A 26,953-nucleotide genomic window follows, 5' to 3' on the forward strand; every position below is an offset into this window, starting at 1 on the left:
TGGTGCCTGTGGTACTTTGGGGCTGGCTTTCTGCTGTAATCCAGGCTTCCAGTAAGTTTAACAGTAGGGTGAAGACATTCAGCATCTTGGTGGTTCTTATGTTTCCTTTCTTTTTTGTCTTTTTAGAATCTCCACCAGCAGCGATGTCAAGAAATGGATACTTCTTTGAAGAGAGTGGCAAGTATTATTTGACTTCTTCGTACATAGTATCACCTTATTGGAGGGAGAGCTGCACTACAGGGTTAGCTGGGAACTTGAAACAGGTGATACAAAAGCCATTTAGCTTAAGCAGCATCAAAGTCAGTCTTGCATGGTGGTTGTGTAATCCTGTATTGGAAGCAGGCTCTGCGTTTTTAAATCCTGTAGATGTTCTAGATATTCAAAGCAGTAAATCATCTTCACGTTGTCATCAGTGACTATTCTGGGTGGCTCCTTGTTTATCAAGTTCTTTCATGATGTTTTGCTGTAATACAGGCTGGCAGGTGTATCTTCTTGTCTTTTTCTGGAGCGGAGATCATGTGTAGGTGTCAAATCCCTTTGGAGACATCCTGCTAAGAGCATCAGGCAAGACTTGGCTGGCTCTGGTGAATGCATCTTCTACTGCTAAGTACTCTCTAAGACTTTTCTTTGAAGCAAGATTAAGTTGTGACGTTTGGAAACTTGTATCATTTACCTCAACAAAGATGGCTGAGCACTTACATATTGTACTGATAAAGGGCCAAAGGTTTGTACCACCAAATTTGAAGTGCAGTGAACTCCCAACTTCTACTGACTTTGGAGAAATAGCGTGTGTGTGGGTTGTTAGGGAGATATTATCTGGAGAGTTCAAGTCAAGGCCAGCCTCTTCAGGATGTAGTCTTTACAGGCCTGGGACTTCTTGCCCTTGAGAAGGTGCAGTGCTTAGAGTATCCAGGACTTCCAAAGGGTGAGAGCAGAAGACTAAAATGCTCCAGTTATTTAGGCCTGTAGATGCTAGTAGCTGTCACAGGGCTCATCTTTCCTGTTAACCTAAGACTTGGCCCCTTGGAACATCTGGGAAGGCGAAGCTGAATGTCTGCCAGATGTCAGCTGCAGTAGATCCACCATCGCTGTTGACAGTGCTTCCTTTGGCCCTGGCTCACTTGCCTTTTCTGAAAGCATTATGTGGAGCCAATTTCTAAGACTAAAAGGATGAAACTAGAATTAAGTACCCTAATTTCTAGTAAGAGGTCTCTTCTGAAGGCTGGATTGAGTTGCAGAAGGGCAGAAGTTATGCCAGGCCTCAGAGGTGTTTGTTTTTTGGTATTTGCAAGTTTTCCAAGGTCATGTGGGGCATGAGATCTGGATAGCCCTGCTCCTACCTTACCTGGCTGGCTTGTGGCCCCTTGGGGTGTGGTTGGTGCTTTCCTGAGGACTGTGAATGTAAGAGGGTGGTTCCAGGTTGGGACCTGGAGACATGAGTAAGCATCCAGCTTCTGGCTGAGGAGCCTAAGGGCTTGGTAAGAAATACTGCTGTGTGGCTTGGAGGAAGGACACAGGTGGCTGTCTTCTGGAGCCACCTATTCCATCCCCAGCTTTCCTGCCACAGGGAACACAAGCACGACTGTCTGTCCTAGCATCTTATGTGGAAAGGCTCCACATGCCCTCTTCCAGGACTCAATGTCTTGTCTTCCTCAACTGTTCAAACAAAAAAGCAGATACCCGGATGATTTAGAGTGCGTATTTGTAGTTGCGGCATGCTCTTTGCAAAGCTCTCCTGAGATGCTTTTTTTTTGTCAGCTCAGTGCTATGGCAGTGAGCTTTTATTTCTGCCCTATTTGTGTTATTACTCATCTTCCTCCTTTGTCCTAAAGAGCACCTTAGAGCTACCATCAAGGACTTCATGAAGCTGTGCATGCTTCTTTGCTGTTACACTTCTGCATGGTTTGGGAGGGAGGGAAGGCTGTTTGCAAGCTGCTTTTCAGCCTGCATGCAGTATTGAATGCTGTATTAACTGTGACTGAAATATGGGGGATTTCTTGGCTATTTCACACTCAGCTCTGCTGTCAGTCTTGTTCCTTATTACAAACTGACCTTTTTTAAAGGTTCAGTTGCTGCTGAGTGATGAGTCATCTTCTACTGCCTGATTTAACCGAGGGCTCGTGTGTTCCTCTGCAGAATATATGGACAGCACATCTTGGGGCTTGCCAGTGTGAATAGTCACATCCCTCTGCCAGGCAGCGCTTTGGCTTGCTCTTTATAGAAGTTCCACACACTCAGATTCTTGAGGACTTACCCAAAAACTTAATCAGGGGTAGAGGAAACAACAGAGATAGATGTTACCTTTTCCCATCGTTTCAAAACGGCTTGTTTTGAAATGATGCGATGTAATCGTTATGCTGTCTGTTGGCACCCCTTGTTTGGATCTGCCAGTTCATTATGGAGACTAAGGGATGCTCCTGCCCCACCTTTAAATAAAAACCCAATCCTCTAGGCTGAGTAATGGGGGAGTGGGGGCAAAGGAAAAAACCCCCACCTTTTCCTTCGATTAACTTAGCTCAGTAGAGAAACATCTTTTGATGCTCTTAGTACAGTCAAGCTTTTTCCTTATCTCCTCCTGAAATCTTGCTTATACATATGGTTTTCTGTATCCTTGGTAATTAGGATGTTTTTGTTTCTGACCATATCTGAGGCTCTGTTCAGAGGCTGTGTCTGTCTTTGCCAGCTAACTTTTTTCTTACCCTTGTATTCTCAAGAGCAGCTGTAGCAATGTTAAATTTTAAGTTGGGACTTCAGTTTAAACTGTTGCAGTGAGGCTAATCTTGGCTGCATCACCAAAGCAGTGCTTTGCAACAGTCTCCTGGATATTTACTGTTTTTACAAACAGAACAAAAAAACCAACCCCAAAACAAAAAAACACAACTTGAAATGTTTAATAACTTGTAGCTCTGTTAATTACTGAGGAGCTGAGGAAAGGCTGGGAAGGATTTTCTAGTGAATGAATGTTAATATATGACTATTCTGGAAGCTCAGAGGGTTGTTATGGTCCCAGTCATGTACCAACCTATTTGATAACTTCTTAACTAGCTAAAAACCTGGACAGTTAATCAAAGGAGCCTGTGTCTTTAGCTACAAGTTTCCAGCATACTCTGTTCTTCCCCTATTGCTGGAAGAACTTGACTGAAAGCCACTTTTGTGGCCTTTAGTGTGTTTGAGAAGGTAAATGCATGTGATGTGACCGGGGAGGGGGGAACTGTTTAATAGCTTGCTCTGTAGAGGCAACATTAAGAGGGAAAATAAGGCGATAAGTTTGTGCCTGCCCACTTAGAAGTTTCTGATGGCAGCTGTTGGCCACATTCTGTTTTCAACCCATGTATGTTTGTCAGTTTTAATAGTTGTCCTCTGACATATCTTACTGATGAAAATCCATGTCTTTGCTTGTTTTGAGTCTGTGGAACAAGCCTTTTACACAAGCAAATGAACAAAATCCAGCACAGCCCAGTAATATTTGGCATCCCCCCCATCTGCCCCATGAGGAGGCTGTGCCTCTTTAAGTCACCTGAGTCTTCATCGAGATGGCTTTGTCAACTGAGTGTTCTTCCCGGTAAATTTAAGTGACTAATGAGATGACTGTGTCGACCCAATCCAGACCTGAACATAATTGGTGTCTTGATGAAATGCAACCTGGCAATCAATGTTCAGAATAACAACGCATCAAGCCCTGCATTCTCTTGGCTGTCAGCCTCCTGCACCCTCCGTGGTGGTGGTGGTGGAGTATCCAGTGCCTGCTACAAGTGGATTAACTCTAAAGGCATTGCTGTTAGCTGCAAGAGATTAAATTCTGAGAACGTATGATGAGCTTTTTAACTGACCCAAGAACTTTCCCTGATAAGACACAAAACCAGAGGCTTTCTAGTTCCTCTTGCAAAATCCAAAGGAAGGAGTCCCAGTATAGTGCTGGGGACATCTGAATCGTTGCATGGTTTTAAAGCGGGCTTCAACAGATACTGCAGCACAAACTTTTGTCTTCCAGAGCAAATCCCTCACTGCTTGGTCTCCTCTGACTTATTAATTGGTTTTGCTGGCACAATAAATTGCAGTTGTGTTGAAGGGCCCCAAGGCCCTGACATCCGAAGTCTGGCTTGGGATGTTTGGATATATTTTATCTGCTTGTTTTTGTTTTTCAGTTTGCAGTTCAGTTTGGTATGTGTGGTGTGGGTTCTTCTTTTTTTAAAACTTGTCTTTATCTGTCTTGGAATTGTTTGCCTAACTAGGAGATGAATCTAAATGTCTTTGTGAAACAAATCCTTTCGCAATGGGTTTCCCGCCGAGGAGATGCTGGGTTTACCAGCAGGAGATGCACTACTGCTACCTATGGAGAGCCCGAGGGGAGTGGCTTGCAGGTCTCTTGCAGATTTTTTTTTTTTTAATTCTAAGAACTGTGTATCAGGAGGCCCATAATGAAACGAACACTCCTGATTTCTGTGGGTTCTGGTACAGAACTGAAATTCCATGTGCTGTTGTGTTTTGTAAAAACAAAACAAAAAAATAAAAACAAAGCCCCACTGAATTACTTGGATTATTCACAACATTTCCTAGAAATCTGGCTGCAAAATACAATACTGGAATTAATTCAAAAGTGCCTGGGTGTTTTTTTTGTAGCAGATCAGTTCTTTCAGTTCTGTTACAAATTATCACTGAAGCGGCAGGGGAAACTTTGTTTCCATCTGGCTCTTTATGACAAAAGCCTGACTTGAAGTAGGGTTGGAAACATGCGACTGACGCTATGGCTGGCCGGTGGTGGAGGGATCTGTTACTTAAAGGATGCAGGTCTGGTCTTGGTGACTCGCCTGCTAGACACGTTCTACCTTTTTTTTTTTTAATAAGAGGATGTTGTGGTTTAATCTGTAGGCTTGAAGCACTCTGAAAGCTTTAGGTAATGGATTAACATCTCCATAGCAGGTGGCCGTTACTCCAAAAGGCCACAAACTCATGTCTGAGCTTCCAGTAACTGCTTAAGAGCCAAGAAGCATCACCCACCCCTCCCCCAGCTCTTGTGCCCCTCAAGCCACCCACAGAAGGGCTGGGACTGGAGGACACTTGTCAAAATCCCATCTAGATGACCCAGAGAAGTCATTAGTCTACCTCTGCCAACCCATAATGTCTGGTTTAATAAAGGAGGCTTTCTAACAAAAGCATGGGAGGTAAGCTGTCGGACATCTCTCGCCAAGTTGTCAGCAGCAAACCCTCGGCAGTCCAGCAGCGCAGCCTGTGGACAACCCTTACCCCTCCAGTTGTCTTCTCCTTGGCTGGCATAAATCCTGGCCACGTGGCTGCCTGCCGCGTGATGGGTAAATCTCCTTAGGACAAAAACAGTGAGCCTTGCCAGGGAATCTTTCAACTGTGAACCAAAGGAAAAGCTTACAATTCTAGCGAGCATCCAGCTGTATGCAGAACCATTTTATTTAATCAGCATGGCTTAAATTTTTAATTTTGTGGGAGACAGCTTTGCAAAAATGTGACTTGATAGCAGCCTTCGGAGGGTATTGCTCTGGGGCTACAGCACTGCAATCGTTCTTTTCTGAAATGGAGTAATTTGTTAAGAAGGAAGGGATTTTTCATGACTGGTTTTGACTCTTGTGATTCAAAACAATAAGTAAACCCCAAATTTTGAAGCGTAACCTTAGCAGGAACAAGTAAAATCGAGGCAAATAGTTAAGTAAAAGCTCTTGTCCTACCCATACAATTGTTTTTTCTATGAAAAAGGAGAGCTACCTTTAAGTCGGCGATTATGCTGAAATCGGAATATGAGGTGTCACCAGAAGCTTGCCTTGGTTAGCGTGTATGAGAGCAGGATGCTATTTAAACCCCTTTTTTTCCCCTCCCTAGAGTACTGTGCAGTTTGGAGAACTGAAAACACTTGCACAAAGTTCTTCCCAGTCTCTCCTGAATCCTTCGATTGCTTTATCCCTGCCAATGTTAACTAACTGTAAGGTTATCTAACCTTTGGAGGCAACATGAGTTCTGTGTTTTCGTGCAGAGTCTAAAGGTCAAAATGGAGGTGGAGGCTCCATTATTAATTGAGTTTCCTTTTGCACCCAATGTTGGGAATTTGGGTATTTTTGGAGTGACGCAGTGAGTCTGCAAGCCTGCAGGCCTCGGAGAACAAAGCAAGCCCTCTGATAGCTGAAAGCTCAGGCTGATCACTTTAGCTCAGGTTAATTAAAACTTCATGCCTTTCTTGAAAATTAGTGTCTATTGTTGGTTAGAGCAAGTTGAAAATCCATAGGAGTAGAAAAAACAGCAGATGAAGCTGACTTTTTAACATAATGCTGTGTCATGACTAGTTTTTAGGTAGATACAGGGCTTAATTCTCTTGAGTTCCTTAGCACTATATTACAGCCGGGCACTGGGATGCTCAAAGAACCAGATCTGATTTTAGGGTAATGTCCGTGTCCCACTTGATGCCCCCCCTCACCTTCAAAAGCTATTGAATATACGTTGTTATTGCTTCTGTTGTCCTTCTGTACTTGACCTGTAATTTTTCTGCGAAAGTGGATGCAAATAGTTCTTGAGCTCTTTCAAAACAAGAACTTGCACAATTCTGCACTTGACTGACGGCAGCAGAGCTGGCTCTTCGGCTGTGTGAGGTTTAAGGCTTGAAATGCCAAGAGCAGGGCCAGCCGCTGGATTGCAGTACTGAATGGGTCAGGATGAGTAGCAAAGAATACATCTGAAGTAGTGATGCTAGAAGGAAAGGCTTTGCTTTTCCCAGGGTGAATTGTCTGGGGCGGCTGAATCGCAGGGGCACAGCGCGTACCGTTGCTCCTGGGCTCTGACCAGGTGACCACAAGTGCTGCTTTGCAAAACCAGTAAAAAGGACTGTCCTGCAATTTGCTGCCTCCTGCGCCTAAAAATTCATTTGAGAAATCCGAGATGGCTTTTAACAAGGCTAGCTGATCATGTTGAATTGCCAATTGTATGAGCTCGAAAGAACCCTTTTAACTTCAGCTTTCTGAAGAGATTTCATGGGAGGGGCCGATTACCACTTCCGAAGAGCAGATGCCACCCCACATTGTTTCTAGGAGCTGGGGTTTGGATTTGGCTGAGGGAACAGGCATTGCTGTGCAAACGGGGGGGATATCAGTGAGAATATTTTTTCCAGACTTCTAGCGTAGACTGCCTTGGAAGGTGGGGGAAAAGATCAGTAGTTCCCAGAAAACTGTTTTGAGTATTCAGAGTGTTAATGTAGCTTATGTTGTCCTTCAGAAATAAAGGCACCAATTTTTGCGGAGGCTTGGCAGAGGTAGATAATTCTTAAGTTTAGCTTTCCTATTTTACCCTGCTCATCTAGCTACAAGGATATGTACCTTATTTCATCCACGTACCTTTTGCTAAAACACTAGGGGCTATATATCTGCCTAAACAAAAAAATTTGTGTAGCACGTACATGCCCAGAACTGTGCAACATCTGGGTAATGCCAAAAGGAAAAATGCCCAATTTCCCTCAAAATCCTCTTTCTTAGATGTTTTTTGTCTGACTTGCTGTGCTAAACTGAGTCTCCAGCAAAGCGTGGGGTAGATGCATTTGCACCCTGGACCTCCTGGTTAGTGTGCATGCTTGCAGATGCAGAAGTTGATTAAAATATCATGACCGGCTTTGTTTCCTCTGAGGCACACTGAGAGGTTACGCTGGGGGTGTGTCTGGCATAAGCCTCATAACCTGGGACGTGAGGTGATGTCGTTAATAGAGTTGCTTCTTTCCCAGGAAATGGAGTTTAAGATGTCAGCTTTCTTGGAGAAGTCTGCAGCCCCTGGGCTGCGAGTGCTGCTCCCACAGAGCAATTAAGCTTTTCTAGGGAACGTACATGATGTGGCTGAAGCTGTACTTCCTGCTAACTGCTACTTTGCAGATTTTATTACCCCAGGTGCAGCTGCCAGGTGCTACTAAGGGAGTGGAGGGAGAGGTGATGCCACCTCTGGTTGCTGTAGCTCAAGTCACTGCTCTTCCTGACAGCCCTGGGCTCTTAAAACTCAGCTCAGAAGCAAAATAGCTGCAGGGCAAGCACCTTGTCAGAGTTTTGACGGGGTGGATAGCAGCGGGACTGGGGAAATGAAGTGGATCTGAGAAGATTATGCGAGTGAGAAGAGAAGGCTGGGGATGGATACTGAGAGATTGGAGCAAGGCAGGCCTGGGTCAGGCATGAATTACAGAGGGAAGGAGTGATGCTTTAGAGGGGAATGGCTAGAGAAACTGTGATTTTCTCTTTTTCTTCCCAGCACCTGCATAAAATGGGGGGGTGGCTTATTTTCACGTTGCATATGATGGGCTGAGGTACAGAAGGATTTAGGGTCAATGCGTCTACTAATTACGGCTGCAGAGGGTGAGGAGTTCACTTTATGCCTGCAGCACTGAAGGATGGTGCCTGCTGTCCTTGGCCTCACCTGCTTTTTGCACCTTTTACTTTCTCTTCGCTATGAGATGAGTTCTGGAGGGCGGACGGAATCATCCTGGTAACAGAGATGGTGTTAAAGGTACAGGAGGGCTGCACTATTTTCAACTAGCCTCACTCGGTTCCTGACTCTGGCCTCCTACTCAGCAAAATCTCTTTTCTCTAGTGCTTTTAGACCACATTTCAGGCTGAAGTGGCATTTCCTGTGCTCAGAGGTCTGACTCACCCTGTCGTGTAGCTCCTGGCGCTTCAGCAAATGCTGCCTTCATGAGAAGGTGGCAGTCTGCAGTGATAGAGCTCTGGGGGGAGGGCACCACTTTGGAGATCTTAAACTCTTCCCTAGCTGATTTGAGGCAGTATGCAAAGGTGTCCAACCCCCCCTGCTCAGAGCATAGGCTACAAAGTGTTACTGAGACTGTGCTTCGACATGGAAACCTGATTGATATTTACACAAAATTGTGCAATGACCACATCAGATCCTGCCCTGAACTTCTGTAAAACACCAATCAAACTTTCAGAGGAGCTGAACAGCTTCTGCTGTTGCTTGTGGCAGCTGCTGCCCTTCAAGCTACAGGGGTGGCATTCAGAAATCATCAGGTGATGGGGGGAAAACAGCTGCCAGGGCTGGAGGCAGCTATTAAGCCAAGCTCAGAGAGGAAGGTGCATCTGCCATGCACACAGCTCATCTTTTCACCTCAAAGTGACCCTGCGTTTCACAGGAATAAGTTGCTCATGTTTTAAAATGCCTGGCGGACTGATAGGCTGAAGGGTTCAAAACAGAAGTGGTCTGAAGCCTTGCGGTGGTTTAGTGACAAAGCAGACACCTGCCCGGGAGCGCAGTTCCTGTACAGCCCAGGTTTGGGTCTATTTGCTAGCTGAGTGTTTTGTCCGTCCCTTGCCCAAGGGACACAAGGCTCGGCTGCCTTTTGTTCTGCTCTTTCCTCCCCTAAAGAGGGAGGAACTGAGGATGCTTCCCTTGCCAGAGTCCTTGCTGACCTCTGCCCAACCCTCTGATCTTACTCCACCCTTGCCCTTCTTCCAGCTCCTGTGCTGCTTCTCTTCTGTCTCCAGCCCTCTCTATTCTTTGAGTCCACTGCTGCTGTGCTCTACCAAGCCAGTCTCAGTGGGCTTGGGAAGTGAATTGTCTTCCTTGCCTGGTTTTTACCCATCTGTGTCTTATTTGCATTAGGGCAGCAGGGAAAAAACTCAACCATGTTCTCTGAGCTGTGTCCTTAAACCATCTTGGCCCCATGTGCCTCCCATCTGACTCACGGAGTGGGAAGGATGGAGAAGTGCAGACCTGTTGTGCCAGCTCCCCTGGGGCTGCAATCCTGGATATGGCTGAGACAGAAAAGCCAGGGTCATGGATTTGAGCCTGATTTCTGAGGCTGCTTTTTGCTTTGAGGGCTGCCCAAGATCTCTTGGCATTAGGGGGGCTGTCAGCACTGGTGGGTGCTCTGCTTTGCTGAGGGAGAGGTGTTTATCACGTGTTTCAGAGGAACCAAACCCCAGGTTTGGTACTTTGGGATTTAAATGCTTGCATGGGGTTTCGTGGTACTTCCCATGTCAGCCGACACCCTGCCTGGCTCTTGTCCATCCCTCCAGGACACAGGCTCCCCCTCAACCCCAGCATGTCTGCCAGCCCTCGTGCAGATGTGTTGTACCTGCTTGTGCCCACAGTGCCCTGATACTTCAGGCATTGTGTTCAGGTGTCTTCTCTGCTTTCCTCACCTTGTGTCTTTCTGGATGTTTCGGGCAAGCTTCAGTCGTGCAGGGATGGAAACAGCTGCCTGAGCTTTAACAGTAGCGGAGGTCGGCCCTCTTGGTGCGGTTTGGCTCTCTGGCAGGCTGGATGGGGACAGCAGCAACCTGGATGCTTTTTGAAGCCTTCAGAGACGTTCCGATAGGACTGATTTATTATTCTTGTCAAGCAGGTAGATGGAGGCAGAGATGGGGAGGGGGATTCATCTGAGGGGGCATGTTTTTGAGTTTCCTGTGCCTCAGAAGTTAACTGAAGGCTTAAAAGCCTGGCATCCTTGGAGTCCTGGGGAGATGCTGAGCACCCGTCGGCACGTCGCCCGCGGCAGGAAGCGCTGCAGCCCCTGTCCTGTGTCGCTGAGTTCCTGTTTGGCATCCCTGCTCCGGGCTTGTGTTTTGCGGTAGCGATCTGTCGGCTTGAGAACCCTCCAAGGCTGCGCGTGCTGCTTTCAGCTGCTGCCTCTACGTTTGCTTATACGAGGCTTTAAAAAAAGCCATCAATATTTTAGTTTCCATTCAAGCCTCTGCCTTGAAGCCCACCCTTTTCATTTTGCTGTAGTGCCTAAAGCAAGCTAATGAAATATATCCCTCCTGCTTCAAATTAGGCATAAAAGACTTGTCAGAAGATGGGTAGAAGCTGCTGAATAATCCTGGTAATGTAAAAATTGACATTCTATAATGTCCCTAATTCTCCTAATTAAACATGATACACGAGCACACCACAAGAGTTCTCCAGCTGCTTCGTAATAAAATGCTGCAGTGAACCAGCTTGCTGTTGAATGAGGCTAGGTTAAACTCTAATTAGAAGCGTTGCAAAAGGCTACAGAGTTGTCTGCTGTAATTAAGAAACTTGTCTCGCTCTCTCGGTGCTGCTGCCTCCTGTGACCTGCTCCTCTGCCCCGTGGGGAGCCGCAGGTCGGTCTGTCTGTATCAGGTGTCTCCTTGGAAATACCTTTTTTCCCTTTGTTCCCCCCATCTCAGTTCCTGCCAGTGGCTTGACCTGATGAACATTTTGGGTGGGCTGGGGCACAGCTCTGGCTTCTGGGCATCTTTATGGTTTCCAGCCTGAGTTTTCATCCTGGTTTGTTTTGATCTGAGAGGAGCAAAGTATACCTCCCTAGATTTGCCACTTGTGCCATTGACTTAGCGAGCAGGCTGGCGTGCCAAGCCTGCGCTGTCACCCGGCCACGCTCCGGAGCGGCCCTTCGGACGCACGCCTGAGGCCAATCCCATACGTGCCGCAGCTGGTGGCTTATTTTCTGCCTTCACCAGGTGACGGTGTAAGAGAAGCCGCTCGCAAAGCCCCAGGCACCGCTGTGTTCCTTGGTGGCCGTGACCGGTGGGTACACCGCCACCCACCCCGCGGCCCCGCTAACCGCCTTCCGCATGTCGTTGGCAGGGTACCTCAAATGCGACACGGACGATGGCTGCGAGGCCAAGGAGGAGACGGGAGGCGAGGAGCTCTTCGACGGGGTGAACTCCTCCATCGTCTCGGGGGACAGCATCCGCTTCTTCGTCAACGTGAACCTGGACATGCCGCCGAATGCCGCCGGTGAGTGCTGCGCCCCAACATGGGGCTGTGAGGCGCCGTTGCTCCTCGCTGTGAATTTTGGAGCTGTTTATTTGGAAAACCCAATAAAGGTCTGGCTGCTGAGCAGGTCTTCAGCCATCCATATGAAGCATCTGAACTCTTTCCTTTTTTTATCTATCTTTTTGAAGCAAGGCCTCAAGTTTGGAGCCTGGGCCCTTGCTGTTGCTTTCACTGCTGTGGCCTAGTCACTGGATGAGGGCTATTTCTAATGAGAAATAAGGATTTTTGGCATGCGTGGTCCCTGTAGATAACTCTAATGTGGGTCTGGGGCTTCTCAAGGTTGTGTTTGGAGGGCTCTTTTGATCATGTTTTCGTTGACGTGCTGGAGGTGAGTTGGAGCCGTGGATCTCCCAGGGCAGTCGCTGCTCCCCACAGCAGCTGGTAAGGAACGAAAGAGTGTGGAGGGACTTCTGGGTTTGAACATCTTTTTAGGTTTATTCATCCTGGCTTGGAGGCAAGCAATCCCTATACCTGCTGTGGTGAGGCAGACAGCAAAAATGAGGAGAAAACCAGCCTGTTAGACACCTCTGATGGAGGTCAGGCCCCTGCAGCTATGCCTATAGTATAGGCAAGTGCCGCTGTGCATCACGCTCTGTTTTTAAGTACAAATTACTTGCTCCAGGTGAGGGCCCAAGTGCCAGGCTTCCCGAAATAGGCTTTAGTGGGGTTTGTGGGCAGCTTCGCCCAGAGGAGGAGGATGGTGTTTGCTGGCAGCGATGCCTGCGGCGCTGGGGTCGAACCCGCCAGCGAAAAGCGCCCCTGGGGCTTCCCCCCCACCTTGGGGAGCCACGGTGTCAGCGTGGAGCCACGCGGCTGTGCAGTCAGGTTGTGGATGGACATGCCTGCCCAAAACTGTGCTCTTCGTGGCAGGGAGCACACAAAACTCTGCCCAACGTGGGCAGCGAGGTGGAGGGGACTTCCAAACAGCCTAGCTAATGCAAATTGTGAAGATATCTAAAACGCTTGCTATGGACGAATAAAGTCCCTAGATCGCTCTAGAGGTTGCTTTTGCCTCTAGCGCACCACTTTAACATCCTCTGTAATGTACATACTAAATGATGAAGGAGGGCTAGCAAAACTTGGCTTTCATGCTATGTGCCCAGGAAAATGCGGCTCTGGGACATGGTAGTGACCTGGGTTTCGTCCCAGCAGCTGGAGGCAGCCTGGAGCCTGCCTGTGTGGGTACTGGCTCTTTTGGAGATTAAATGCGATGGCTCTGGATTATACTTGGCGTCAGAGCATCAGAGAGTCCTTTTAAATTTGTTCAAAGTTATTTTTAGATTACAAGCAAATCCCGATTGGTCTACAGTGAGCAATTATTGGGAACTGTGATGAAGAATAGGCAGGGCCCGGACCTCTGCTTGACTATCTCGAGGTCTACTTTTTGAATCAGAGTGGTGATTTTAACTTAGGAACAATATCTAGCCATTTTCAAGCCTGCAATTTTACAAATGCCATCTTAATCGCAAGATTTAAGGGGAACTGTACTCTACTATGACAAATCTGGGCTTAATGCCGTGGGGTGCATTTTTCGGGATGAGGAACGCAAGCGCTGTGGATTCTTCTGTGTCTGAAGAAGCTGACTTTCCTTGTGTGTCCTCCTGGGCTTTTTATAAGTGTTTGCTCTTCCATTCAAAAACAGGTCAAAAAAGGCTTCCTTATTTCCTTCAAGCACTGCTGTTTGATGCCAGTATTAGTTGTATCCTTTTTCTTCAGCCTAAATGTTTAGAGTTAAGGAAAAATGGACTTCTCATGCGCTGGAGACCCCTTTCCAAAAGCAAGGATCGAGGTTTTCAAAATGGGCTTAAAGCAGACTCAAGTCCAGACTTTCCATAAGGGCAGGTGTGAAGGGAGACTTATTTTTCTTTTTTTTTTCCCCCCTCATGACAGCATCAAAACAGTCCAGCTAAAATCCAGGTTCATCTCTGGAAGCTTCAGGCAGAGTTTTTCTCAGACTCCAGGTGTTCAAGTCATCTGAGCTGTCAGCTCTTAGAAGTGGTTTTGCTGAAGCACCTTCCAGAGTTGACTTTATATATACTAAATCAGCCTCTGGCTACAGAGGGCATAGCTGATCCTCCTGGAGAGTGACTTCTCAGGTGGCTAAAAGTGGCTGAGCTGAGCCCTTTAAGCTTTTCTGCTAATAAAAGTAGCCTGAGCTGCTGGGAAAAAATACCCTCTTCCCCAGCTTTCGAAGCTCTTTCCAGAAATGAGATTTGCCTGTTCCCTTGCTGAGGTGTATCTGGGAGTACTGCTCCTTGTTCAACTCTGCAAGGGGATGCTTCTCAGAAATGCCCTTGCATTGCTGCTGCTTTCTGGGTGTCTTGTTTTATACTCAGGCTTTGTTTCTGGAAGAGAAGTGTGGAGCTGGGCACTTTAGTGCTTGCCTCTAGCAAGACAAGCTGTAAAGAAAGGGGGTGTGGGAGGGAAGCAGGTCTTGTCCAGGCAACGCAAGACCCACCCCCAAACCCCCTGATTTCCACTCTCCAAGGGAGTTAGTGCTCCAGGATCGTACAAGATCCTCTGGTGCTTTTTAAATGCAGTGGAAAACCAAGGGTGGCAATGACACCTTTCTGTCCCCATCCCATTTTCTGGGTGAAACCTTTGAGCTGAAAAGCAGCTTCGTGCCAGAGGGCTCGATATTGCCCTCTTGTGTCACGCAACCCATTGCAACACTTGCTGGGGCTTAGGCAGTTCCTGCCTGGTAGGAGAGGGACTGACCACGGGCCATCTTCTGCAAAGAGGGGTCTCCAGTGCTGCCTGTGTTGATTTGCTCCCTCGTGTCGGGTGCACTTGCTGCATTCAATACACTTGCTCCATCTCCAGCAGAAAAATCCTCTAAGGTGACTTGAAACAAGACAAATAGCTGCTCTGTGATGTCTGTGAGTCTGTGTGCATGTTCTGGTTGTCATGGTTTGGTCTCTCAGCTGAACGTGGTGTCCAGATTCTCTCCTGCTGGAGACCTTTTCTGGCAAGCTGCTGTGAGGTTGCTGCCCACCTTCGTGTGGGGCTAAATGAGCCAAAAATCTCATCTGGGGAAGGGAATGAGTTGGTACCCCAGGGTCTGCATGCTGGCAGGCAACGTAAGTGGAATTACAGATGCGGTGACAGCTCTGCCATCATCCTGTCAAGCTGTTAATCTCTGTATGATGGATGTACAGCTTGCTATGAGCATAATTGGATGTGCGTTACTATAATTCTGTCTTAAAGATTGCTGCGTGGGATTAAACATTGAGCCAACAATATATAGCATGGCCCATAAAACTCCAGCAGTTAACCATTGTCATAAAATGCTGGGCTGTGCGTGTAGATGTGCATAAAAGAGGATAGCTTAAAGAAATCCAGGGTTTAAGGTATGGCCTATCTCATTTTTAATTAATATGCGCTGCTGTTGCATGGGATATTGAGCCCAAGTGAGAGCAGATGCCTAAGCACTAAACTGCTTCTTAGTTTAGACACTTGGGTCCTTTCTCCTGGGTGTTTTATTGCTTCCTTGTGGTAGCTGATGTGTGGTGTGTTTTGTTTGGATTTCTCTTAAGCTGGAAGGGTGAGAGGTAGAAAAGAGTAAGTTTTGGTGGCAAGACTTGTTTTCAGCAAATACTAGTAGCTCCAACATAAAGGTGGGTCTTTATCTGAAGCTGTATGCTTTTGGACTGGAATCTGCATTTTTAGTGGAAGGTCAGGATGGTTTTTAGAGACTGAGACTTGTTCTGAAGTTGCAATAAACACGTACAAGTAAAACGTTAGGTCTGTGCCCTGCTGCATGTGTTTTTGAAGGAGTCAGTGCTACATTCCTGTCCCAAATGAAGTCCCTTTTCCCTGACACCCTTGCCTGAGGTCAGAGAGGGAGCCCCCACTACAGGAGCAATCTTGGTTCCATCTGGATGTGAAGTTGACTGTCTCTCTCTGTATTTTATATGTAGGAAATCTCTCTGGAGCCTGGGCTGCAGGTGTATGTACCTTCAGCCTGTCCCAGATACATTGAACCAGGAGATTCAACCACTTGCTGCTTTATCTGCAGCACGCTGGGAAATAAATCCTTGCAGATGAATACAGCCATTTGGGATAGGCTGAGCCTTAAAGTTGGCGGACAGGCAATGCAAACCTTATTTGTTGCAGTGGGTTGGCAAAGCGTCTGGGGCCACAGCCTTGGCATTGGTCAGTGCTCTTATCTGCTTGGCACCTCCCTTAAATCAGCCAGGCAAATATTTTCGTTTGGACCTTGTTCCTGCATCTTGGCATTTCAAAACAATTCACTTTCTTCTTTTCCCACATTGCAATGTGGGTTTGCGTGGGATTTTGTCCTAAACTTGGGTATAATTTATCAGGGATCGGTGGAGCTGTTGCTGCTCAACTTTTGCAGTATGTGTTGCCGCTTACAGCTGATGCTCGTATGGGTGATTTTAGCTGCAGAGAGGTGCCTGAAGCAGTTGCGGGGGGGGGGAAGAAGGTAAAAGCCTGATGGCTGTGGAAAGCAGGATGTGGCTCTGTCGGGGTGTGGGGGGGGAAATAACGGAACATGATTTACGCTCCATGAGCAATTAAAGCCCGTTCCACCCTCTGGACAATTGATCACTTCTAGATACAGAGAATCGACAGCTTCCTGTAATCCGCTCCAGAGGCACGCACGTGCATGTCTGCCGCTACGAGCACAACACGGTGCGCTAACTCATGGCCCAGCCCCTGCCCAGATGACTTTTTTCCCCTTTAAGGGGATGAGGAGAAATGCTAGATGCTGGCGCCAAGGATATTCCAGAGAGAGTAACGTCCAGAGACAAGTGGTCTGGGCCTGAATGGGTATCATTCTGTACACAATAGTCACATTTCCTCACATTAATACCAAGGTCCTTTTTATGTCTCAAGGCACAATGCTGACCCACGCGTTCCATCTGATAACTCCTGTTTTAGCAGTTTGATGTCAGCGTGGGATGTTGGGCTCCCGAAGCTTCCTATAGTCTAATGGAAAGTGGATACACCGATTGTGTTGTGGGGGAGGGGGGAGATGGCCTCCCTCCGAATTTCCTGATGAGGGTGTTTTCAAAGCGGTGCTTACAAAGCCAAGGGAGGTGCGGGTGGGGGTGGTTCGGGTAGCGCGGGTGGTTCTGCGCGAAGGCAGCGCTCTCGCTTTGAGGTGCTTCACCTTGGGTTTGCTTCGGGGCAGCTTCCTCTGGGATTTTGAGCACCCTGTCCCTCCAGGTGACATGGGAAAATGCACCTTTTTCCTCTGCTGCAAACTTAATGACAAAACCTATTGAAGCTTTTCTTACAAAAAAAAAAAGAATAAAGTTTGCTTTTGTAGCGCGTGCATGTCTGAAGTTGGGGGTGTGACAACTGACACCGTGCTCAGCAGTCTTACCTTGTCCCCGGCTCTGTACAAGAGCCCTGGTCAGGCTGTCTGTGGTCTGTGCTGTCTGCCTGTCTTGCTAATTCCTCCGCAATGGCCAGAGAGGAGTGTGAGGCGATAGCCCTTCACCTGCCCAGCCGCTGTGATGTCTGTGCTGAGTGTTACTCGGGTGAGGTTTTCCTGCCTGCTCCAGAAACTTGCAGCTAGGCACTTATTCCCACCTGCCTTTAACCTGGGTGTTGGTTTAAGAGGGATGAACCCAGCTGATCTGAAGCTTTCTGCTGCAGCTCAGCCCACCACCCCACCATGGGGATGTGAGATGGGTGGGGCTCAATTACTTGTCTAACAATATTTAACCGAAATTACTCAAGTCTGATGGGGATGAGTCCAGACTTGGCACAGTCATGGCAGGACAGCAAAGCAAAGGATCCCCTTGAGATCCTGCTTGTGCAATCCCTCACTGCCAGGGATGAGTTAGAGGTGTCTCCGCTGCTCCTAACAAGCTCCTGTCATGCCATGTGCTGATGTGTTTTTATTTATAATTCTTAAGGCAACAGCTTCTAAAAGCAGAATAGTTTTTGGTTGCGATATTGTTGAGGCTTAGGTTTGCTCTGACCCCTGAAGGAAGCTCAGATAAAATAGCTTTTTCCTTTTTGTATAATAAAAGCTCCCAAGCCTTAAGTATTTCCACTTATACCAGATACTTTATATTTTTCTGAGAAAACCGTGGAAGTGCTAATGTAGTGTTCTGCTCTGATTCATTAGCCTATTTACCACGCAGAGGCACTGGGGAGTGCACGTAGATCTAATGTGCGCTGCCACCTGCACAGCCAGAAAGTTCCTGCTCTCCAATTTCCACTCCTTTATCCCAAAGAAGAATATGGTCTTAGGATGCTGCAGACATTCGGTGGTGGCTTTGCTCCAAAGACCTCTGGGTCTTCTCAGGTGTTAAGGGCAGCACTGGGGATGTGTACAAGGGGATCTCGGGTGGAAGGAGATCTCTTAAGGCAAAAGGTGAAAAGCCTTGAACTTTGGCATATGACTTTCATGGGTTTGCTTTCAGGGTTGTCTTTGCACAGAAGATGTCATTATATAAACAAGAGGTGAAGGAGAAGCAATTAGGGGATTTAATTTCCCTGGGTTGTTATCAGAGATGTTATATAAAAGGCAGCTGGGATGAAACCGCTTTGGAGTATAGCAAATAAATATCCTGGTGCATTCCTCGCTTCCAGGTATTAACTCTCCTTGTTCATGTCAAAGCTGGATGGGTCCTGTTCCTTCTGCAGATGGTGAGAAATAAAAAATGGACGTGTGACACGGTGCCCTGGCAGGGCTCTGAATGTGGCAACACAAGGCCACAAGTGTAAGTCTAATGTTGATAATTCATCAGCGTTGATAAAACTGAAGCGAGCTCCCAGCGAGTTGCATGTAGCCTATTCAGTAACGCTGCGTGCTTGTGTGCACGCGTCCTAGAAATTCGGGATGTGCGTGTTGCCTTGATGTGGCTGCCAGGGGATGGCGGAGATGCGTTGCTGACTTTTTGGTTTTCCCCTGGGCAGAACCTGGAGCGCAGCCTAACAGATAAGGTCGGCCACCCCTGGCAGCTCTCCTTTAACTGTGTGTGAGGACAGAGACGAGAATGCCCGTAACTAACTAGCTTGTCTAAAATCATTGTGCAGCTGGCTTTGTCTAGCAAGAAGGACCACAAAAATAGAAGTGAAAATTCTACATGGTCCTGACCTCTTTTGTTCTGTTTAAGTATGCTTAATCCTGACATTCAAGTGTGAAATCTAGTTTTTACTCCTGGCAGTGAGACATAACTGGTGATCGATGGATAGTTTCTCCCTTGTCAGTAGAGGGTGAATCCATGGTTTTCTGTACCCGTTTTGTCCCCATGAAGGGGTCTTCCATGGAGGTGCAAGGTTAAGGGTGTTGCATCTTTTTAGCTCCTCCATAACCAGAGGGAAGCAGTGATAGTGCCATGGAGGAGGAGAAATGGGTGGTGGGCTCGTAGTGACTGGTCTTGAGCTTTAGCCAAGCTACTTCTGAAGGGATGTGTCACGAGCAACCCCATGCAGGGCTTTATCCCACATTGTCTAGTGGGTTCCCCTGTAGTAAGCAAGCAGGTGGTTCATAGGCCAGACAGAGGAAGCACTTGGGAAGTCTCTGTGCATATTTTTTCTCCCCATTTTTCATGTTCCAGTGGATTTGCTACTGTCCCTGAGTAATGTTATTGCACTCCAGTGGGCCTTTAAGATAACTGGGCTGGCCATATCCAGCTGTCTCCTTTCCCTGGATCAAGCTGGAGTGGCGTGTTGCTTGGATGAAATGATGAATGAGGCTCTGGGCTTTCCAAAGCATCGCCTCCATACCCAGAACAGCTTTTTTGAGAAGTTTGAAAGACCCCGGTCAACAGATGTAATTAGATGTTTTCGCTTGTGTTGATAAAGCAGCACTCGGTGCTCATCTGAGATGAGTACCTGAGAGAGCTGTCAGCGGAGAAGATTGATACACGCTTGAAGCTGATAAGGACAACCAAGAGTTTGCCGCATTCTAAAAGGACAACGCGAATTTCTGCTGCGTTCACACGCACCTGTAAGGACAGACTGCAGATACGCAGCTATCTCTTTAGTACGTGCCTGCTATTGTTCAAGGTTGTGGGAATTTTTTGTCTCTCTCAAAGTATTTCTTGCAAGAGCAGAAAAACCAAAACATGTTTTCTTCTCAATGAATATTTATGGTTTCCAAATCTTCCAGCATAGTTTTGCATGTGTAATTAGGCTCTAAGTTGAGTAAGTGAGCGCTGGAGAACTACCAATGTAAGAGTCTGGGGAAAACGCTTGATGTTTCTGGTTTATTTGGGTGCTTGCTTTTTAATAATAAATAGCATTTTTTAGATGAAACAGCTTGTGTTTTCCAGATGTGTCAAAAGCAGTAATAATTGGGACTGTTGCACCAGCAGACTTGTCTAGTTAAGTGATGCTTTTAATCACATGAACAGCATCTAAGTGAACTTTGGGAGAAGTTGGGTGACGTAATCAAAGCTGCTGAACTGTCTTATTTTGTTTAGTGGGAGATGAAGGCAATCCTTTCCCTCTTCTCTGGTGCAGTCAACTCTGCTCCCAGTTTTTGCTGAGCTTTAACCCCACTGTGGACATGACTTGAACTCCTGCTTGATCAGAGATGGTTTTGCTTAAAGCAGCTTTTTTGTGTGCCGAAAAGAATTGCTGCTTCTGGAGTTCTGGTGTTTTCATGTGAATTGCGTCCTCAGTCAGCGTATGGTTTTGGAGAGTAGCAAGGCTGGGCTTGAAGGTGCCTCTGTGTGTGGTCAGCCTGTGAAATGGGGTTGCAGCAGTTCTAACAGGTTAGGATTTGGAAGTCTTGGAAGTCCAGATCTGGAAAGGAAGCAAGAATCTCATCTGAATAGCTGTAACTCTGCGTTTACATCTCTGTACTTTTCCACAGCTTGGCCTCTGGAAAAGTTTTTGGTCCTCAGTGGGTTTTTTCCATGCTGTCACTACACTTACTTGAGTGAAAACTGTTCATGCGCATCATGCATTTTGGTAGTGGGTCAACCTTGTTGGGGTGTTTTGGAGGAGAAGGGTGCACAGACAGTACCTGTGGTACTAGCGATGCTACAGAGACACTGCCTTGGATGCGAGCGGTGTAGAGTGGCCTTGTGGCAAAAATACCTGGGTTTTATTTATGTTTTTAGCCTATACCCCAATATTGTTTCACAGATACCCGAAGAAGACGTTAAGCTTGGTGCTTGGGAGTTTAAACTGGGAACTTCTTGGGTATCCCTGTCCACATAACATACTAAGTGATATTTAATAGTCTCTAAACAGCAGTTTTCTTTCCCAAGAGCTCTGTTGCTTTATGCTTAGATTTATGGAGGCAGCGTGGTGAGTTGACAGGACATTAATGTGCTCATCTTCGAGTCGCTGCGTGTGATCTCTCGCAGCCTGCTCCCTTGGAAGTGCCTGGGTGTTATTGTTGACTCTTTAACAAGGACAAGAATGGTTTCCAAACGAGCGTGACTCATGCAGTCTTAGCCTCAATCTATCAAACAACGATGCATTGGATTAAATGATTACCTAAAGGATTAAGAGTTAAGGGTTTTTTGGGGGGAGGTGGAGGGTGGGGAGAGAAGTGAGAAGTAAAAATACATAGGGAATGGGGGGGTGGGGGCACAGAGGACACCAGGAAAAAATGCTACCAGACACAAACCCCAACTGATCAGATGACGCCCCAAGGCTGCTTCTATGCTTGGTTTATGCTTTCAAAATGGGAAATGTTGAAAAAGTTGAATACCCGGCTTTTCTTTAGGGATCACCTTCTGCCAAGAGAGATATACTTGTTCTGAGCCTCCTGCTTGGTTCCTGCTGCCTGTCAGGTACCTGTGATAGTAACACTTCTCTGATTTTGCTTTATTTTTTCTCCCCTTTCCAGCTGAAAATGAAAGTGCTGGCTGCGTGTTACTGCACACATCAAGGAAGGTAAGTAGGGATGCTGTGTGATCAATTTATTATTTCTTTTCATTATCTAGAAGCAGAGAAAAGGATCTGGAAATGCTCCTTGGGGGTGGAGAAGTGTGTTTTAATGGTCTAAACAGGGGGTATATTAATGCCTCTTTCCTTTAATTCCTCTGTCCTTAAACCTAAAAAGCCATGCGCTGCGTGTTCTCTAAACAATTTATCTGTAATTCTGATTGTTGCACAGCTTTTTGCCCAGACAATTCCTTGACATGATAATTCATCACTTTCTCTTCTGCAGCTGCCTGCAAAAGGGTCCAAGTGTACACCGTAGAGATTCTGGCTGCTGAGCTCCTCTTGGGCCGAAAGCAGAAACACCCAATAGACATTGCTGTGGTTTGGTTTCCTGTTTATTCCTGCTAATCAGGTCTGCCTTCACGAGGTTCAGCAGGAGTGAATTCCCTGGAAACACACAGTCTAGGAGGATGATTAGGAAACAACACTTAGTTTACGCTTGTTCTCGAGACAGTAACTCAATAATGATAAGGTGAAAATGCAAGAAACCCTCGTATAGGCCGTATCACTACAAACGTCCGACTAAAAGTACACAGAAAGTATGCAAAGAGGAAATGGGATGATATTTAATACCACATGAAGTCTGGGTCTTTGGGGCTGAGGCATGGCTCACGGTGCTTTCAGTTGTCTTGACTCTTGCCTTGTGTGATGATTGGAGGGGCTGGCTGGCGGCATCAAAACTTGTACCGTCACCAATGGCGGTAAATCATATATTGCAGGTTTTGAAAGTTGTAACTTGGGTTCTTAAATCTGTGTACCAAAGCCTTGGGGGCTTTTTTAGGGAATCCCAGAAAGCTCTTTAACTCTGCTTTACTTCAGGCCTCTAAGACAGCTCAAATTCTGAAAAGGTGTTTCAGCAGGCTGACTTAGTAGAAACCTTCCCCCGCCGTTTAAAAAAAAAAAAAAAAACAACAAAAATCACCCCCACAAAAAAAACCAGCCCAAAACAAACCCACTACCATCAGAAAAATTAAAAATGGTTTAAAATTAAGTCATAGAAGTTAAAACAAGCTCTTCTGTGCTCAGGAATGGAAAAGTCTTTGTCAATAATTTGTCTTGTCTAATGCTAGTGCCAAGGTTCTCTGAGTTGGATACACTTGACTGAAAGTAACCTGAGAACTTAATCACCTAAAGTGCAAATTCTAAGCCCAAAAGAAGGATCTGTCTCTGATAAGAAATAGTTGGAAACTGCTAACACATAATTGTCTCTTCTATTTTATTTTTCCTTTTCAGAGCTGTAGGATTCCTGCTTTTCTGGCCTGTAGTTCATGCTCAAGTATTTTGGTGTGCTGTTGAGCAACAAATACCAGAGAGCTAGCATGCGTTAGCAGGGCTTGAGAAAACATAGTATTGCCAATTTTTGCCTTGAGGCAGGATGAGTGGAAATTTTGTGCTCCAAATGCCAAGGAAATTGGGACCTGTGTCATGGAGGAGATGGCTTCAAGTGCCTGGGAAGGGGGGAATTGCGAGCAGAAAGGTGGTCAGCTCAGAAGCTTTGCCTGGAGATGTTTCCCTGCTAGGTTGTTCCCTGTGTCTGGTGGTAGCCTGTGGTTCTTGTGTCCCTTCAGGAGTGCTGGAAGGGCAATCTGTCTCAGGGAAGTTGCTGTCTGGCATGGCTCTTGGTAGGCATAAATAAGGAGAAGCCCCTCAACAGGGTTTGAGCTATTTAATCACCATCGTTGTGTGTTTCTGAGGGAATTGGCCCAAGTGACCATGGCAACAGCACCGGTAGAGGTCTGCTCAGGACAACGTGCTTTTTGGACAGCCCTTCTCATAAGGTTCTTGCAGCGTCTGTAAGCAGAGGTGGTCTCCAGAGCCAGCCACCCAGCAGAGAACTTGCATGCTGGGCCTTCTTGATGAGTGTTGAGAGCTCTTTTTTGCACAGATAGTGTGTGACTTTGGCTAGGAGACCTGCCTGAAGTTGGGGGAGGCTGTTTCAATGTGTTCCCCCTTCTTTGGCACGACACCCTCTGTTCTTGCCACAATGCAACGTGCAGCTTTGCAATCACCGATACTCAAGGCTATTAAATGGCTATTGGGTAGCTGTCTTGAGTTCCTGGCTAAGCAGTTTCCAGCATGAAATATCCTGGTGTGACTTGACTATCTAGCTAAAAATATTTGTGAAGGAGCAATCATTAATCCCTCATAAAACCACTGGGTGTCCTGACTGGAACAGTTCTGTTTGAGCATCTCCGAGGACTCGCTGTACCAGTGCTTCCACTAATTTGACTTTGGTTTGTCTCAGGGAGCGATATAAATATATCCTTTCATGGTGGCTAGTTGCCTTGTGATGTTTAACATGCATATGTTCCCCAACATTGCGGGAGTGATAGTAAGGATGGGTATTGCTCCTACTTCTTACAAAGGAGCAGGGGAATACAGCAGTCCTGAGGCATGGAAAATTATTTACTCAAGGCATTACCTGAAGCCTGTGGCAGACCTGGAGCTGAATCCTTATGACTAGCAGTAAGCTGCTGGTGGTGGCGTATGCCACAACAAGCAAACAACGCTGTTGTGCACAGCTCGCTGGAGGATCAGGGTTGATTTGAGAGGATGTGGGCAGATAATAGCCCTCTTCTGAATACCTTTGATTCGTTTCTGCTGTTCTTCAGCTATCCCTCAACTTTCTCCTTCCATTGTTCTGCCTCTGGTGGCTTCTTTCATGCATGGGGGAAGCTGGTGACACAAAGCCAGCCTTGCTTTTTTGCAGGCTGCTCTTTGGCACCGCGGCACTCCCGATGCTCTTAACCTTCCTCATACCTCCACAGGCACCTCCTCTGCCATCGACTTTGTTAAATCCTGTCTAGGTCATTTGGCCTCTTTGCTGTTTGAACCTACATCCTAGGCTGGACTCTGAGCGCCAGACAAGCTGAAATGAGTTACCTTTGGGGAGGTGGTTGCTGGTCATATCGCGGCCCCATGAACACCAGTGTTACAGACGGTGGTAGGTGTTTTAACCTGCTCTCATGCAGTGATAATGTGAGACTAACTTGGTCTCTTAGGTGGAGTTGTAATGTAGCTGTGTCACTGTCTCCTCTCCTAAGAGCAGATGGCAACAAAGCCGTGGGGGTGGGAGCTGAAATCGTTCAGAGAATCCTCCCTCTCAAAGATGCTGTGTAAGAATTGATTGATGCAAAGTAAAACAGTGCTAATTGCAATGGATTTGTACTGACAACTTGATAGTTGCTGTCATAATTACAGTAATTTGTGAGATATTAGCATTTTTTTCCCTGTGTCTAGGCTATAAATGGAAAAGGTAGAGAGGGTATGTGTGAGAAGAGGGTATCCATTACTCGGGCTCTGGGGTGGTCCCATAACTTGGGGGGTGTGTGCCAAGGTCCTGGTTGTGGAGACAACTTGGTGTCAGACTCTTAAAAGCAATTCAGAGCTTGATTCTTACTGAGCTTAAGGGCAACTGAGGGCTTAAATGTATCTTGACAATCTGGTCCTCAACATCGTGAATTCAAGCCTGGCTGGTTTCCTGTCAGAAGGAAGATCCATATAACAAAGTGCTGTTCCCACTTCCTCGCTCCATCTTAAGCTGTTGAAGGAGAGGACAGGACTGTCAGTCCTTCCTGGTCAGCGCTGTGAGTGCTAACTAACTGTGTGTGTGTGTATTTCCAAGGACTGCGAAATGGGAACAATGCACTTGTAGTTTGGTTTTACTCAGTTAACAAACTTCTCAGCTGACAAATACAGAAATAAGTTGAGGTTCTGTACTAAGCATCGCTGTTTCTTCCATCTCGAGGCCAACAAGCCTGGGGCAGCAAAGGGAAGCAGCAGATCTGAGGCAGTTTCAGCCTCTGTTTGCTGTCTTTCTTTTTTTTATTGATTCAAAGCTAAGTGTTACACACAAAGGAATTAAAACTTCCTTGGGAGTGGGAACAAGAGAAATTTAGGAAGTGTCAAAAAAGATGATGGGCTGGATGGCATTCCCCATCTCCCACTTCAGGCTCCCTAATGGGAGCACTGGGGAGAAGAGATGGTTCCCAGTTTAAGAACTGGGTTAGTTCCAACTGAATATGAGGTTGCAGAGAAGCGTACTGGTAACTTTTTCATGCTGCTGAGCTCAGAGTCCATTTCTTACAAATAACTTCCCATGTTTCTGCAAAATTCTTGAATTATTTCAACCTAAAGAGGGCTTTAAATGCTACCTTAAACATTTTGGCTTTTAGGCTGACTTCTGTGCTTTATCCTAGGCAACAAAAGCATTTTTTTAGTTCTGCTTTCTATGTCAGGGTGTAAATGGTGCCTAGGCAGTCACCTGTGGTGACTGTTAGGATAAGCCTTGAAAATGCCAGCCTTCAATGCCTTAATAATATAACATGAAACTTCTTTTCTTCTATAGTGTGATCTGAATGGTCAAAGTGACTTCAGAAGCATTGGTTTGGTGACATAACCTCAACAAAACTGTCTGCGTGTGAACTACATGAATCCCAGTCCTTTGCTGTTGAGTATTGTGTACAGCTGTCTAACACTGACCTCTTCTTAACACAGTACCTGAAATTAAAGAATTTTGAGGAGGAAGTCAGAGCCCACCGAGACCTGGATGGGTTCTTGGCCAGAGCCAGCATCATCCTTGATGAAACAGCCACCTCCTTGGACGATGTTCTTCGAGAGATGCTGAAACACTTTGCTGAAGATCCTGAGAACATGGAGCCAAGCTGCAACTTCGAGAAAATCATGAGCACTTTATTCACAGATTCAGGGACCCCACGGGAAGGGAATGGTAATCATCTTTCGATTTGCTTTTGCCTGTGTGTTACTGTTAAGTTGTCATTCTTTCCATTGGTGGAAAGAACACTCGCTACTGCGTGGTCCCCAGGCTTGCATGTGACACTGGGGGCTCATTTTCCATGTCGCCCAGGCTGAAGGGTGTAATGTCTTTAGGGTTTTTTTGTTTTGGATGGAGTCTTGCCCCTGTTTCATTAAGAGGACACGTTGTGGTGGCCTCTGGGGGGAGAAGTCTACAGCACTGCAGTGCCTTGTCTGTTTGGACCCATTAGGTGTGCTTGTCCTCAGACAAGTGTCTGATGCTCTTTGGCAAAGAGACATTTGCTGGTGTCTCTTCAGAAATGGCTCCTTTGCCTTGTGATTCTCCATCTGAATTCATACAGGCTGGGGAAGCTTGACTGCTTTGGGCAAGTAACGGATTGGGGAGGGCTGAGCCTTCGTGTTGCTCCCAGCCCACTGGAAGGGATGAGAGGAGCTTTGTTTTCCTCCAAAACTCAACTAGGGCAGCCCTGGCCAATGTTGTTGGCTCATGTGTGACCTTAAACTATCAGCAAATGTCATAGCATAG

The 26,953-nt window shown here is 46.6% G+C and overlaps 1 protein-coding gene across 4 annotated transcripts in view; it reads left to right on the top strand.

Annotated features, from left to right (window-relative positions):
- Positions 1-26,953, top strand: part of SLC4A11 (solute carrier family 4 member 11) — a 142,853-nt gene that overhangs the window by 62,906 nt on the left and 52,994 nt on the right. For all 4 annotated transcript variants that reach the window (XM_064448835.1, XM_064448833.1, XM_064448834.1 and 1 more), the window contains exons 2-5: positions 127-177; positions 11,569-11,721; positions 21,554-21,600; positions 26,149-26,380. In XM_064448835.1, the coding sequence (XP_064304905.1) occupies positions 127-177; positions 11,569-11,721; positions 21,554-21,600; positions 26,149-26,380 (483 nt within the window). The remainder of the gene's footprint in view (positions 1-126; positions 178-11,568; positions 11,722-21,553; positions 21,601-26,148; positions 26,381-26,953) is intronic.

This window comes from Phalacrocorax carbo, chromosome 4 (genome assembly GCF_963921805.1).
Source record: "Phalacrocorax carbo chromosome 4, bPhaCar2.1, whole genome shotgun sequence".
NCBI lineage: Eukaryota > Metazoa > Chordata > Aves > Suliformes > Phalacrocoracidae > Phalacrocorax > Phalacrocorax carbo.